Source organism: Solenopsis invicta, chromosome 6 (assembly GCF_016802725.1).
Source record: "Solenopsis invicta isolate M01_SB chromosome 6, UNIL_Sinv_3.0, whole genome shotgun sequence".
NCBI lineage: Eukaryota > Metazoa > Arthropoda > Insecta > Hymenoptera > Formicidae > Solenopsis > Solenopsis invicta.
This window is the reverse complement of record NC_052669.1, coordinates 17,339,109-17,351,620: the sequence shown is the minus strand read 5'-3', so window position 1 is coordinate 17,351,620 and position 12,512 is coordinate 17,339,109. Positions and strand designations below refer to the sequence as shown.

Sequence of the window (12,512 nt, the reverse complement as noted above, 5' to 3'; positions counted from 1 at the left end):
ACTTCGCGTCCATTGAGTCGAAGATTTTATACATTTTTTATTATTTTGCATGACCTTAACTTCTCTACAAGGTATTCAGCATAACGTCTTTTTAAGCACTTTTGATAGTTAAAGAAGATCGAAAGGTGAATATTCATCTGTTTCATGCAGGCTACATCATGTGACAAAAGAATTAAAAAAAATGTTTGAAATAAAAAATTGAAGTCATTTTGAATTTTTTAAAAAGCACCATACAATTTTTTTTCATATAATATTATAAGTTTCTTCAAGACGAATTTAACGGCACTATTGAGAATTTCACTTATTGATATTTTATTGATTTTATTGTGTGATACACAAACACATAATATCTATCATAAATATCTATAAATAAAGAAAAATTATGTATTAATTTATATGCACAAATTTGATTAATATTTATAATATTAAATTATGTGTAACAACTGTACTTATGTACAAGCTTTAGATGGAAGTGTAAACAGAACATAATATATACATATGCATTATTATACCCAGCAAACACTTTGTATACAAAAGGATATCAAATTGGCATCAAATTCTAGCGGAATTTTGTAACAAAACCGTATCCTACTGTGTCCGCATTAGGATGCCCAATGTAAACCAAATCTGACGAACATATCTGAAGTCAAATTGAAACCAATACCAGAACAATTTGACTACTATGTGATGACAAAATGGCATCAAACACAGGCCAAATTTGTTATCAAATGCGTTAACAAAATGATGCCAAACACAAACCAAATCTGTTTTCAAACGTACTGACAGAATAAGACCAAATACAGATAAAATCTGATGTTTTCGAGAACAACAAAAAATTTCTTTTTTTTAAACAGATTTTATTATTTTTATAGCTTAATCTGTATTCACTGTTTCACATATAATATTTTAATTTACTTATTACAATTACGCATTATTTTATAAATTTTTGAAAACACATGTGCCGGAGGGATTTGAGAACCTAAAATTTCGGAACAACAACTTAACACGCTAACACTGAGCTAATCGTATACTTGTGATATCGTTAATAAAAAGTTATATTTGAAGTAAAGCTGAATTGAACCGGAAGAAACTTGCGTCTTGAATATCGCAAAAATACTATCACTAACCTTATGATTATTTAGCCTTAGATACTTTTAATATAAACTATATAATATAAATAATTAAAACTTTTTCCTGCCCATGACCAGATCAGTAAAAATAACAATTAGAAGTAGTATCAAAACATATTAAAACATTATGGACGTAAAAAACACGTTGCAAAAGTCAATTTTGCAATTAATGGTTATAAACAAATTGTTAAAAATGATTAAAGAGGAAAACTAATTGCACCAATCGATTCACGGGGAAAAATTACAAAAGAAACATGTATGATGCTTTCTTAATTGTTATAGCTGTTATAATTGTTATGAACAAATTAGTTGCATAATTGTTTTGATAAAACGATGTGACCGAATTCCGTAAAGAGAGCGCATAATGTGCATAATGTAATATTTTATACTTGTTTAATGTTTGATGATCAACAAGGATTACGTCATGGGCATATGCGCTTTCAACTAATTTTGCATTTTTATTTGATAAATGCTGACATTTTTGTAATAGCAAGCTTGCTTACTATCTGCCAATTTATCAATCATACATACAACAGATCTGTCTGCTATTAATTTCCAATCTGTCGTATATTTTGACAAAGGGATAATGTTGCATTTTTGCATGAAAATTGCTAACATTTTTGCAGTAGCAACTTGTTTAACATTTGTTATAAATTTGTCGTTAAAACTCTCAAGAGATTTGTTTGCTTTTCACCGCCAATTTGTCATACATATATTCTGTCAACAAGGTTGTAGTATATTTGCTACAAATTTGCTAATGATACCGGAAATACCAATGTATGCGGACCATAAGCGGACCAAAATCTGTTACCAACCTTTGCAGTTGCAAAAATAGTTATATGGGTACATGTATGTGTACGTATTATTTAATAAAAAAAGCGTAATAAAACATAAATAAAGAAAAATTGTAATTTATATAAGCAAATGTTCACATTGCTTTCCTCCTTCTGTAATAGAAAGTTCTGTTGTTGCTAATAAATTACTATGCGTAGTAGATATTACCATATACTATTTTAATCCAAAGTTTCACAATCTGTAATTATACTTTCTCTAAGATTTTGAATGTAACTATTGCAATTACATTTGACGACAGTTTGTGTTTGATATTTGTTGCGATTTTGCCATCAAGTAACTGATAAATCAAATCGCGTTTTAAACTTGCCGCAGGCGATAGGTTTTTTCTTACTGGATTTCTAACTGGATTTGCTTGCTTGCTACAATACGGGCAGTAGTATTGGCAGTGCTGCTGACCGTGGCTTCATACATTACGGTGTTAGTTTTCGTGTAAGCTGAACAACTAGAATTTGTTTGATAGAATAAATATGGATGAGATGGATGAGATAAATGAGAGTATTGCAACAGTCGTACATCGTCGTAAAAATGCTATTGCATTATTTTTAATTATTAAAAAATTGCGAAGTAAATCCACTTTTGAATTTTGATGTATAGACGACACTTTGATTGTATATCCTGGTATAATCCAGTATAACCTATACAGATTGCGTTCTGATTGGCTCTCACAATAAACCAGTGCAAAATCACGCAAGAAAAATAGCACCTGATCTATTACAAAAATCCAGTAGACGAGCCAGTAGCGGAGCCAGTAAGCTACACATTTCCAGTACATTAGCCAGTAAGACTGCCAGTATAGGAGCACGTAAGTAATCCAGTAAGAAAAAACGTATCGTCTGTGGCAGGCTTTATACCTGCCGCATTTTCGCTGTTATGTCATGACGACACGCTGTGCTCGATTTCTGTTGCGATTTTACCGTCAAGAGCTGATGAAACAGACCACGTTCTATATATTTGCCGCGTTTCTGCTGTCATGTTACGATGACACGGTGTGTTCAATTTCTGTTGATTATGTCGATAGGTTTTGCTGCATTTTTTGTTACATTTCTTTTAACATGTATGACGCAGTGCTTGCTCGGATTTTGCTGTTATTCTGCTATATTAGTTGAAACAGTATATCATGCCCCACTTCTGCTTGACTTTTGTCAACATAATGTGAATCATAAATTTGCAATTCGTGCTCCCGTTGGGTTTGGCTATCAGTACTTTAAATTTTAAGTCTTCTAACTTGGAAAATACTAAGAAAACAGTATTCACACTTCAAAGGGATCCGGGAATTTTTGGACACCTTATATATTATGTGAATCAAAATCTCATACTTTCTACATTTACTACTTTTTTTCTTCAGCACATAAATGAGCAATTAATTTTATTTTAATAAAAATATTTATATGACAACTTCAGCAATCAATAATAAAACCAAATTTTTTTGTAACTCTGAATCAGGGATAAGCATTATTAAATAAATTTTTATTTAAATAATAAAAAATTGATGAATAAAAATTTATTCGTTATTCAGCCTCTTGCAAATAACGAATAAAAATTTATTTGTTATGCAGCCTCTTGTAAATAACGAATAAAAATTTATTCGTTATTCAACTACTTATGAATGATGAATAAAAATTTATTCGTTATTTGGCCTCTTATAAATGGCAAATAAAAATTTATTTGTTATTCAGCCACTTGTGAATGATGAATAAAAATCTATTCGTTATTCGGTCTTTTGTAAATAATGAATAAAAATTTATTCGTTATTCAGCTTATTATAAATAATGAATAAAAATTTATTTGTTATTTAGTCACTTGTGAATAAAAATTTAATCATAATTTAGCTACTTGAAAATAACGAATAAAAATTTAAACATTATTTAATCATTCTTGAATAATGAATAAACATTTATCCTTTATTCAATACATCTTGAATAAGGAACAAAAATTTATTTTCTTATTCAATTCTCTTTGAATAACAAAATAAACGACTGAAATTATTATTATCATCCCGTAATGGTCACCAGGGATCTTTTGGACCTCACACTAACTTTAAGAGTGCACAGACCATTCAAAATCAAACAACCTTCTATAAAACTAATTTTTATCTAAAAGTATACTATTTTGAAAATACACCCATAAATTTTTGTTGAATTATTTTAAAAATTAAAAATTTTATGAATATTTTTGTAAAAAGTCAAATTTTTTTGTTTTTTTATTTGTATTTTTTTATTATGTTAAATTTATTTGTATGCATATTATCTTAAACATATCCTCCTAAATTTTTGTTGAATTATCTCAAAAATTAAAAATTTTATGAATATTTTTGTAAAAAAGTCAAATTTTGCAGTTCCTCTATATGCATTTTTTCATTATGTTAAATTCTAATTTAGAAGAAAAATTATTGGATGATAAAGAACAGACCTCAAGGCATGTCGAGTAAAATTTTTGCGACAAAATTTCAAAAACCTGGCAAATGCTGATTGATTTTGTGCAGGCAGATCCAATGGACCCTATGTGACCGTTATGTTATTATTTGGAAGTGTGACCATTACGGGTTATTTTTATTGTATGAATTTTGTAATGAATGTAATAAATATATTATATTAAAAATTTTAAAAACTATGTTAATCGATAACATTTTTTTCAAATGATTCTTTACATTCTTTAATTATTAGTAAAATAATTTTAAATTATTAAAATATATATAGTCAGTTAATGCTAAGGTAGTTATTTGATTTAATTACGAACAAAATTATAAATTAATCTTTATTTATTATTCAGAATTTATAGAATAAAAATAATAATAATTTTAGTCGTTTATTTCGTTATTCAAAGATAATTGAATAAGAAAATAAATTCTTGTTCCTTATTCAAGATGTATTAAATAAAGGATAAGTGCTTATTCATTATTCAAGAATAACTAAATAATGTTTAAATTTTTATTCGTCATTTTCAAGTAGCTGAATAATGATTAAATTTTTGTTTATCATTCACAAGTGGCTGAATAACAAATAAATTTTTATTTATTACTTATAAGAGACTGAATAACAAATAAATTTTGATTCAATATTTACAAGGGGCCGAATAACAAATAGATTTTTATTCATCATTCACAAGTGGCTGAATAACAAATAAATTTTTATTCATTATTTATAATAAGTTGAATAACAAATAAATTTTTATTCATCATTCACAAGTGACTGAATAATGAATAAATTTTTATTCATTATTTATAAGAGGCTAAATAACGAATAAATTTTTATTCATCATTCAGAAGTGGCTGAATAACGAATAAATTTTTATTTGTTATTTGCAGAAGCTGAATAACGAATGAATTGTTATTCATCATTTATAAGAGGCTGAATAACAAATAAACTTTTTTATTCATCATTTATAAGAGGTCAAATAACAAATAAATTTTTATTCATCAGTCATCAATTATTAAATGTCAATCATACCCATCTCTGCTCTGAACCTAATGGACAAATAATTATTTTTTCTGCTTTTAAAGGAGGGGGGTCCCAAAAACAGTTTTTAATAAATAACTTAGGTATCGGTTCAAGGCTAAAAATGGTCTCCGTTTAATATCTTCTTTACAGCGTACATGAATGAAATATGTATTCCCTTGTGTATGTTCTTTGTAGCATGTGTGCATATCGAAAACAGGTATGTTTTATTTGCGTTGGGTAATTCCAGTCATAATTCTTACAGCTGAATAATAGTGTTTACAATGTCCAACTAATTAGCGATCAACAAGTAAAGAAGGGTCCTGGACGTCTCAAAATTATTTGCACGGAAGAGGCAGACCCAAGAAGCAGTATGCACCTGTAAGTAACGCTATTCACGAGGCTAATTTTATGTATAGTAAAGATGCGAATCCAAGTGAAGAGGAAGCTCTAGCCGATCTATACTTTAAAGAATGGAAGAGGGCAATAAAAATCGAGTTCAATGCTTTAGTAAGAAATGGTGCCTGGAAATTAGTACCACGTCCAGCAAACAAAAACGTGATAGGATGCTGATGGGTGCCTAGAACAAAATTCAAGGCTGATGGAACCATTAAGAAAAGAAAAGCACGCTTGGTGGCGAAAGGTTATTGCCAGCTGCCGGGCATCGATTTTCATGAGACATTTAGCCTCATTACATGACTGAGTTCCATTCGTTTAATAGCAGCTCTTTCTGCACAATTGAAATTGGATCTGTATCAATTAGACATGGTTACAGCTTACGTAAACAGTGATCTGAATGAAGAAGTATACAGGGCGGGGGAAAAGAACAGCAAAATATCTCGAAAACTAAGCATTTTAGAAAAAAGTGTTTTAGATAAAAGTTGTAGGGTTTCAAAAGATCTATTTACTAATATTATTTGACCTTGGATGGCGTCACCAAGATCAGATCAAAATCACATTAACTTTTTTTAAATGGAACACCCTGTTTTTGAGTCCAGAATCTAATAACTGGTGTCAAGATCTTTCTAAAACCCTACAAGAAAGTTAATTTTTGTTGAGTACTTTCCGAATTGTGAGTCTTCAAAGCTACAGTATATTGTAATTTTCAAGTATCATAACTCGAAAGTACTTAATGAAAAATAACTTCTGATTTAAATTTATAAGGTTACTATGTAGTATTACAATCTAACCCTATAAATTTTAATCAGAAGTTATTTTTTATTAAGTACTTTCCGAGTTATGACGTTTGAAAGTTACACTGTAGCTTTAAAATTATTAAATTGATTAGCAATTTAATTTTGTTATATTATAATGCTGGTCCTACTTAACAAATGCGTTTTAAAGTTTGGCAAATATGCGGCGCAAAGTTTTTGAGGAACTTGTAAATGTATATAAATTCATCTAAAAAATTATTATTGTGCACTGAGATCTCTTTTTGACCGGCATAGTCATTTTCTTAATTTTGTAAAAATAAGTAACTCTTATAGATAAAAAATATAGATAATTAATAATCGACATTCTATTATGAGCGCAAAATGTATCAACACATTTAGAAATTAAGAAAGAATTTTTATATGAAAGGTATTAAATAATAATATTCTTATAATATAAAAGCATGAAAAAATCTTAGCGTCCAATCGAATTCTCTATTAGAAACGCATAGGATGTTCTTTTGCCATTTCCATGGTAGAAAGACAAGGATATGCTCTTCCTGGATCCAAACCTTAAAACTTCTTTGCGCATTATGTGATGTATCAAGCTGACGTCACATTCGGAAATTGAACGAATGCTTCAATTCTATAAGTCAATAATATGTAGCTGTTCGCTATCAAAAGCGTGATGCGTGATACATATGACATTGCTATTATCAAAAAATCAAGGGGCCGATACGAATAATCTGTTATGGTGTTATTGTCGGAAAGCATGGATATTTAATTTAAATACATTTTCGGAAAAAATGTATTGTGCAGTAAAGGTTGCACCAATTCGTACAGGAAAGTTAAAACACGCATCTCTTATTTTGTTTGATTCTTTTTAACACTGACGTAAAGATCATTATATTTATTAAGTATTTATTTATTTTTATTATTTATTTATATATTTATGTTTATATGTTTGCGTGTTCATCTCATATTTGGATCTAGAGCTCATTTCTGTGTAATTTGTGGTGATATCCGGGATGCTATTCCAATAAATGTTAAACAAAATTAAATGTTAAATTCTATTATTTATTGAATTTTATACTAGTTTTTTAATAAGCCCATTAATGAAGTTTTCAGTATAGAATAAAACGTGTTTGGTTTTTAAATTTTACATATATATACCTAGTCGTACATATATATACCCACATATATTCAAAAAGAATTAAAAAAGATTTCAGACTTATGTCGTTAATTTAGTGTTCATTTTGAAATGCAGAAAGAATTCCTTTTTTGAAAAGAGTTCTTTTTGCATTTGAAAATGAATTTTGAATGATGACATAAGTCTGAATTCTTTTTGAAAGAATTCATTCTCTGTGCCAAACTGGGTATATACAGGGGTTGGACAAAATAATATGAACACCTATTCTGACTCCGAAAAATAGGCGTAATTCAAGAGAGTGTAACTTTGTCAAAAATGATCGTAAAAAAATAAAAAAAAGCATTTTAAAGCTTGAAATCTCTTGTTTTGAAATTGATAAGTCATTAAGCGATTTACAGATTGTTTACGAAGTTATGCGGATTTAAATGGGGATGCGTCAAACCTCAAAATATTTTACAAACTTTGCAAAGCTCCACGACGCAAAATAAAAATTGCACGCAAATGCGGTTTACAGCATTTGAAAGCGTGGATTTTTACTTTTAATTTGCGTTTTTGATGAGCGTTGTATGATTTTTTTTCATTGAGTTAGGCAACATTGAAACAAAAATGGCCTCTTTTTCTTGAATTTCTTTCTTCACTTTCTAGTGTAAAAAAATTTTTGAAAAAAATCAACTTAAATAATCGAAAGGTTTTCCCCTTTAAAATGAGCCTTGGAAGATCGTTTTATACTTTTTTTTTTACAAAGTTCAAATATCGACTTCAGCAAAGATTAAGTGAGCGTTCAACAGCAAAATAAAAAGATCACCTACAGTTACTCTCCAAAAAATGTGTAACATGATGAATCAACAAAAATGATAAATCAAATGTTTTAAAATGTATTTTACAGGTTAATGTTTCTACATACAATTTTAATATCGACTTTGAAAACGTATACTGTTTTTTTACGGAGCTATACAGATAAAAATAAAGATGTGGCAAAATTTATTATGTACTTTGCGAGTTTATTTGACATGAATTAAAAATCACACACAAATGCGGTTTACAGCATTTGAAAGCGTGAATCTTTATCTTTAATTTGCGTTTTTGTTGAGCGTTGTAGGATTTTTATTCATTAAATTATACAACATTGAAGCAAAAGAGACTATTTTTATTTCAGTGTTGCCTAACTCAGTGAAAAAAATCGTACAACGCTCATCAAAAACGGTAAAAATCCACGCTTTCGAATGCTGCATTTGCGTGAAATTTTTATTTCGCGTTGTGGAGCTTTGCAAAGTTTGTAAAATATTTTGAGATTTGACGCATCTCCATTTAAATCCGTGTAATTTCGTAAACAATCTGTAAATCGTTTAATGATTTATCAATTTCAAAACAAGAGATTTCAAGCTTTAAAATGCTTTTTATTAAATTTATTTACAAATTATTATTGACAAAGTTTCACTCTCTTGAATTACGCCTATTTTTCGGAGTCAGAATAGGTGTTCATATATTATTTCGTCCAACCCTTGTATATTAGATCTGGCAAAATTTAAAAATTTTGAAAGTTGTTACTTATGTATATTGTTTCTTCAAAATAAATAAATATTGATTGCCATACCATTTAATCCGCTTGTTAAAGACCTATTTATTTACCATTACTCTTATTTGATTAGTAGAATTATTTAGATGCCCTTGTACTTAAATATTTTTGACAAAATTTAATTTCTCATATTACTCTTATAATTTAAAAAATGATAAGTAAATTTGATTAATTTGACATCAAATTAACATTATTTCGACTTTTTTGTTTTCTTTAAAATATTAATACCTTCAAAGTATGTAAATAATGCTAATAACAATGCTAATCGTACGTTTATTTCTCTGGCGAAAATAGTATTTCTTAAATATTTATTAAACATTTATTATACATAATTATTTGTACATTGATTTTGTTATAATATATAAATACTGTGAATTTTAAAAATATGTAGTAAAAAATTTTGTTTTTTAATACTTTTTAATCTAAATGTATAAATTATTATTTCAAAATAAATTACAATATATACATATATTAATTATTTAAAAATAAATATTTAGTTATAAATAAAAATCACAAACATTAATAAATATCTCTATATTAAATTAATATCGAATTGTGCAAAGTTTATTAATATTATTAAGTTAATATTGGGCGCTTTCCATACAAAAAGACACAGTGCAGCACAATGAACCACTTTATTCTTGTTTTTTAATAAACAACAAGGATAAAATGATTTGAATGTGTTATGCTGTATCAATTGTATCGCTTGTTGAAAAATGTCTATTATTAGAACAGTTCAATTTGCCGCTTAATATGACCTAACTTAGCGTGAGCAAGATACAGCTTCTCATTGGCTAGCTGTCTTACGATGCGCAAAAGCATACCCTTGTCTTTCTACCATGACCATTTCCTTCATTTGTTAGTTGTTATGTATCTAAGGCCTTTCTAGATACGCGCACTTTTGCAAATGTCTTGTTTATTTTAAATGTCACAGCATTAATTTATAAAATATATATTTTTATTGTCTTTTATTTCGCGTAACAGGGACGACAAAGAAGCGTTTCATCGTTATTATGCGAATTACGCAAATTATATTTTGAACGTGATACATATCATGCAAAGAAGCTTCGCGCGTTATGATGTGAGTATAGTATAAACTTAACACACATTTACTATGAGTGATGTTTTTTGAAGCTTGTCTGTAAAAAATGTTATCGTCTTGTATTTATATATATTTTAATGGACTATACAGAGGCAGTTTGATATTTCAACAAGCTTCGAAAACGATTCATCTTTCTCATCAGATCTTGATTTACCAAATCCGAAGTAACGTTTGCCTTGATTCTGATCTATTTACATTTAACATAAACAATATATGAATAAAAATAGCTGTATAATTATTAAATTTGTATCTTTCAAGAGTGACACAATCTTGTCGAAAATTTCGACTTGATTGTCGAACATCAAAAAACGAGGACAATCAATTAAATTTTCTCAAATTGCCGTCGAAATTACAAAATTACTGTCAAGATTCAGTTGTTAATAGACAAGTCACTAAAGCAAAATTATGTAAGTGATGTAAGTGCTAACGAAATTCAAATATACAAGTTTCAAATATCTTATAAGAGAATCTATATATTACACAATAAAAATGTTGAATAATTTTAGAAAGAATATTCAAACTTTCTGTTTATTATTATATATTTTTTACACACACATTATTTTATGGAGACGTGTTTTAGTTACCAGAGAGATCGATGAAATTACCACGCCGCAACATATCTCAAATATTGTATCTTCTGCATCATATATTTGTCAGCAAAAATATGAGGTAAAATATGAGATATAGGACAATGTTCATAGTTGATTCTTAAATTTAAGATTGTCTTAAGTACTATTTTAAAATATTATCAACCAATAAAAGAGCTGTACTAACATCTTAAGACATTACTTAAAACGGTCTGCAAATAAAAATCGACTATGAATACCGACCATAATATAATGTAAAGAATATTTTCGAAAGAATTCATTCTTTTGTAAAAGTGTATTAATATTTGGCACATTGTTATTAGTGATCATCACTTAATAATGCCTAATGTTAATTATTTGGAATATAATATATATTTTTTAATATATTTTAATTTATTTAATACTTGCACTGTAACTCGAAAAAATCACACTGTTGATAAACAGCGATCTGGCAGACCGTTATTATGTTTCCACTAATTTTATAAATTCTTTATAATAAAAAACGTATATTTTTAATTCTCTGAATATCTGTAAATAAGGGTGAAAATTATTTTAATGTAAAATTTAGCGAAAATATCTCATATACAAGGTGTCTTTAAAAAAAACTTTACCCATTATATTTCGGAAACGGTTTAAAATTATGAAAAATCCGCGAAATACATGTTTGATCATTTCAAAGGGCTTGTTTTTAAAGGGATTGTAGAGATTATTCCTTTTAAAGGGTTCTTGCGGGAACTCATATATTTCAAATAAAACCTCATATAATATATTATTTGAAAGAGTATAAAAAATAAAATTTTTGATATAAAGCGGTGGTTGACCTGTTCGGGAATTATTTAGGGCTAAAGTTCAAAAAAGGCCAATTAAAAAAAAATTGTTACTCCCATTCAAAAAATTTTAAAAATTCTAAAATCCTAAAAAGAAAGTTGAATCATAAAAATTTTTCTAACATTAAAATATAACATCATACCAATAAATAAGAGTTAAAATAACGGTCTGTAAGACCGGCATAACGGTTTAAGAATTAAGTTTATATGAGAATCCAATATTTTTTATTTCATAAATTCTGGAGTAACGTAAATTTGTTTTCTGATACTGATTAAGGCGCGATTGCGTTCAACGATATACTATTGATTTTAATAAACAAATGTTTTCTAGCCGCCAGCCGTAACTTTCGAAGAAAAATATTTGAGCGATGGTGAAAAGTTTGAACGTAAATTCAACAAGAAAATTTGGTAATTATTTAAAAAATTAAATCAATCGTACAATCTCAGTTATTGTTGCTTTACAGTATGTATTGAAGTGTAAGTTGTTATATTGTTTCTGAGACAACACACAATATTTATAAAAGATTTGCAAAATATTTATAATTATTTGAACATTTTATAAATATTTACCAAAATATTTCATAAATGATATATGATTTTAGATTGAACAGATCATAATGGTTTATCACAAATATTACACATAAAAATATTTGTAAAATATGTGTAAAATATTTATAAAATATTTATAAAAATTTATAAA

General features: G+C 27.8%; 1 protein-coding gene across 2 annotated transcripts in view; it reads left to right on the top strand.

Annotated features, from left to right (window-relative positions):
• Positions 1-5,235: 5,235 nt before the first annotated feature.
• The window catches only part of LOC105197110, a 53,250-nt gene continuing 45,973 nt past the window's right edge, over positions 5,236-12,512 (top strand). For both annotated transcript variants that reach the window (XM_039450414.1, XM_039450413.1), the window contains exons 1-5: positions 5,236-5,800; positions 10,281-10,377; positions 10,657-10,805; positions 10,979-11,067; positions 12,144-12,220. In XM_039450414.1, coding sequence (XP_039306348.1) covers positions 10,373-10,377; positions 10,657-10,805; positions 10,979-11,067; positions 12,144-12,220 — 320 coding nt within the window. In that variant the 5' untranslated portion in view covers positions 5,236-5,800; positions 10,281-10,372. The remainder of the gene's footprint in view (positions 5,801-10,280; positions 10,378-10,656; positions 10,806-10,978; positions 11,068-12,143; positions 12,221-12,512) is intronic.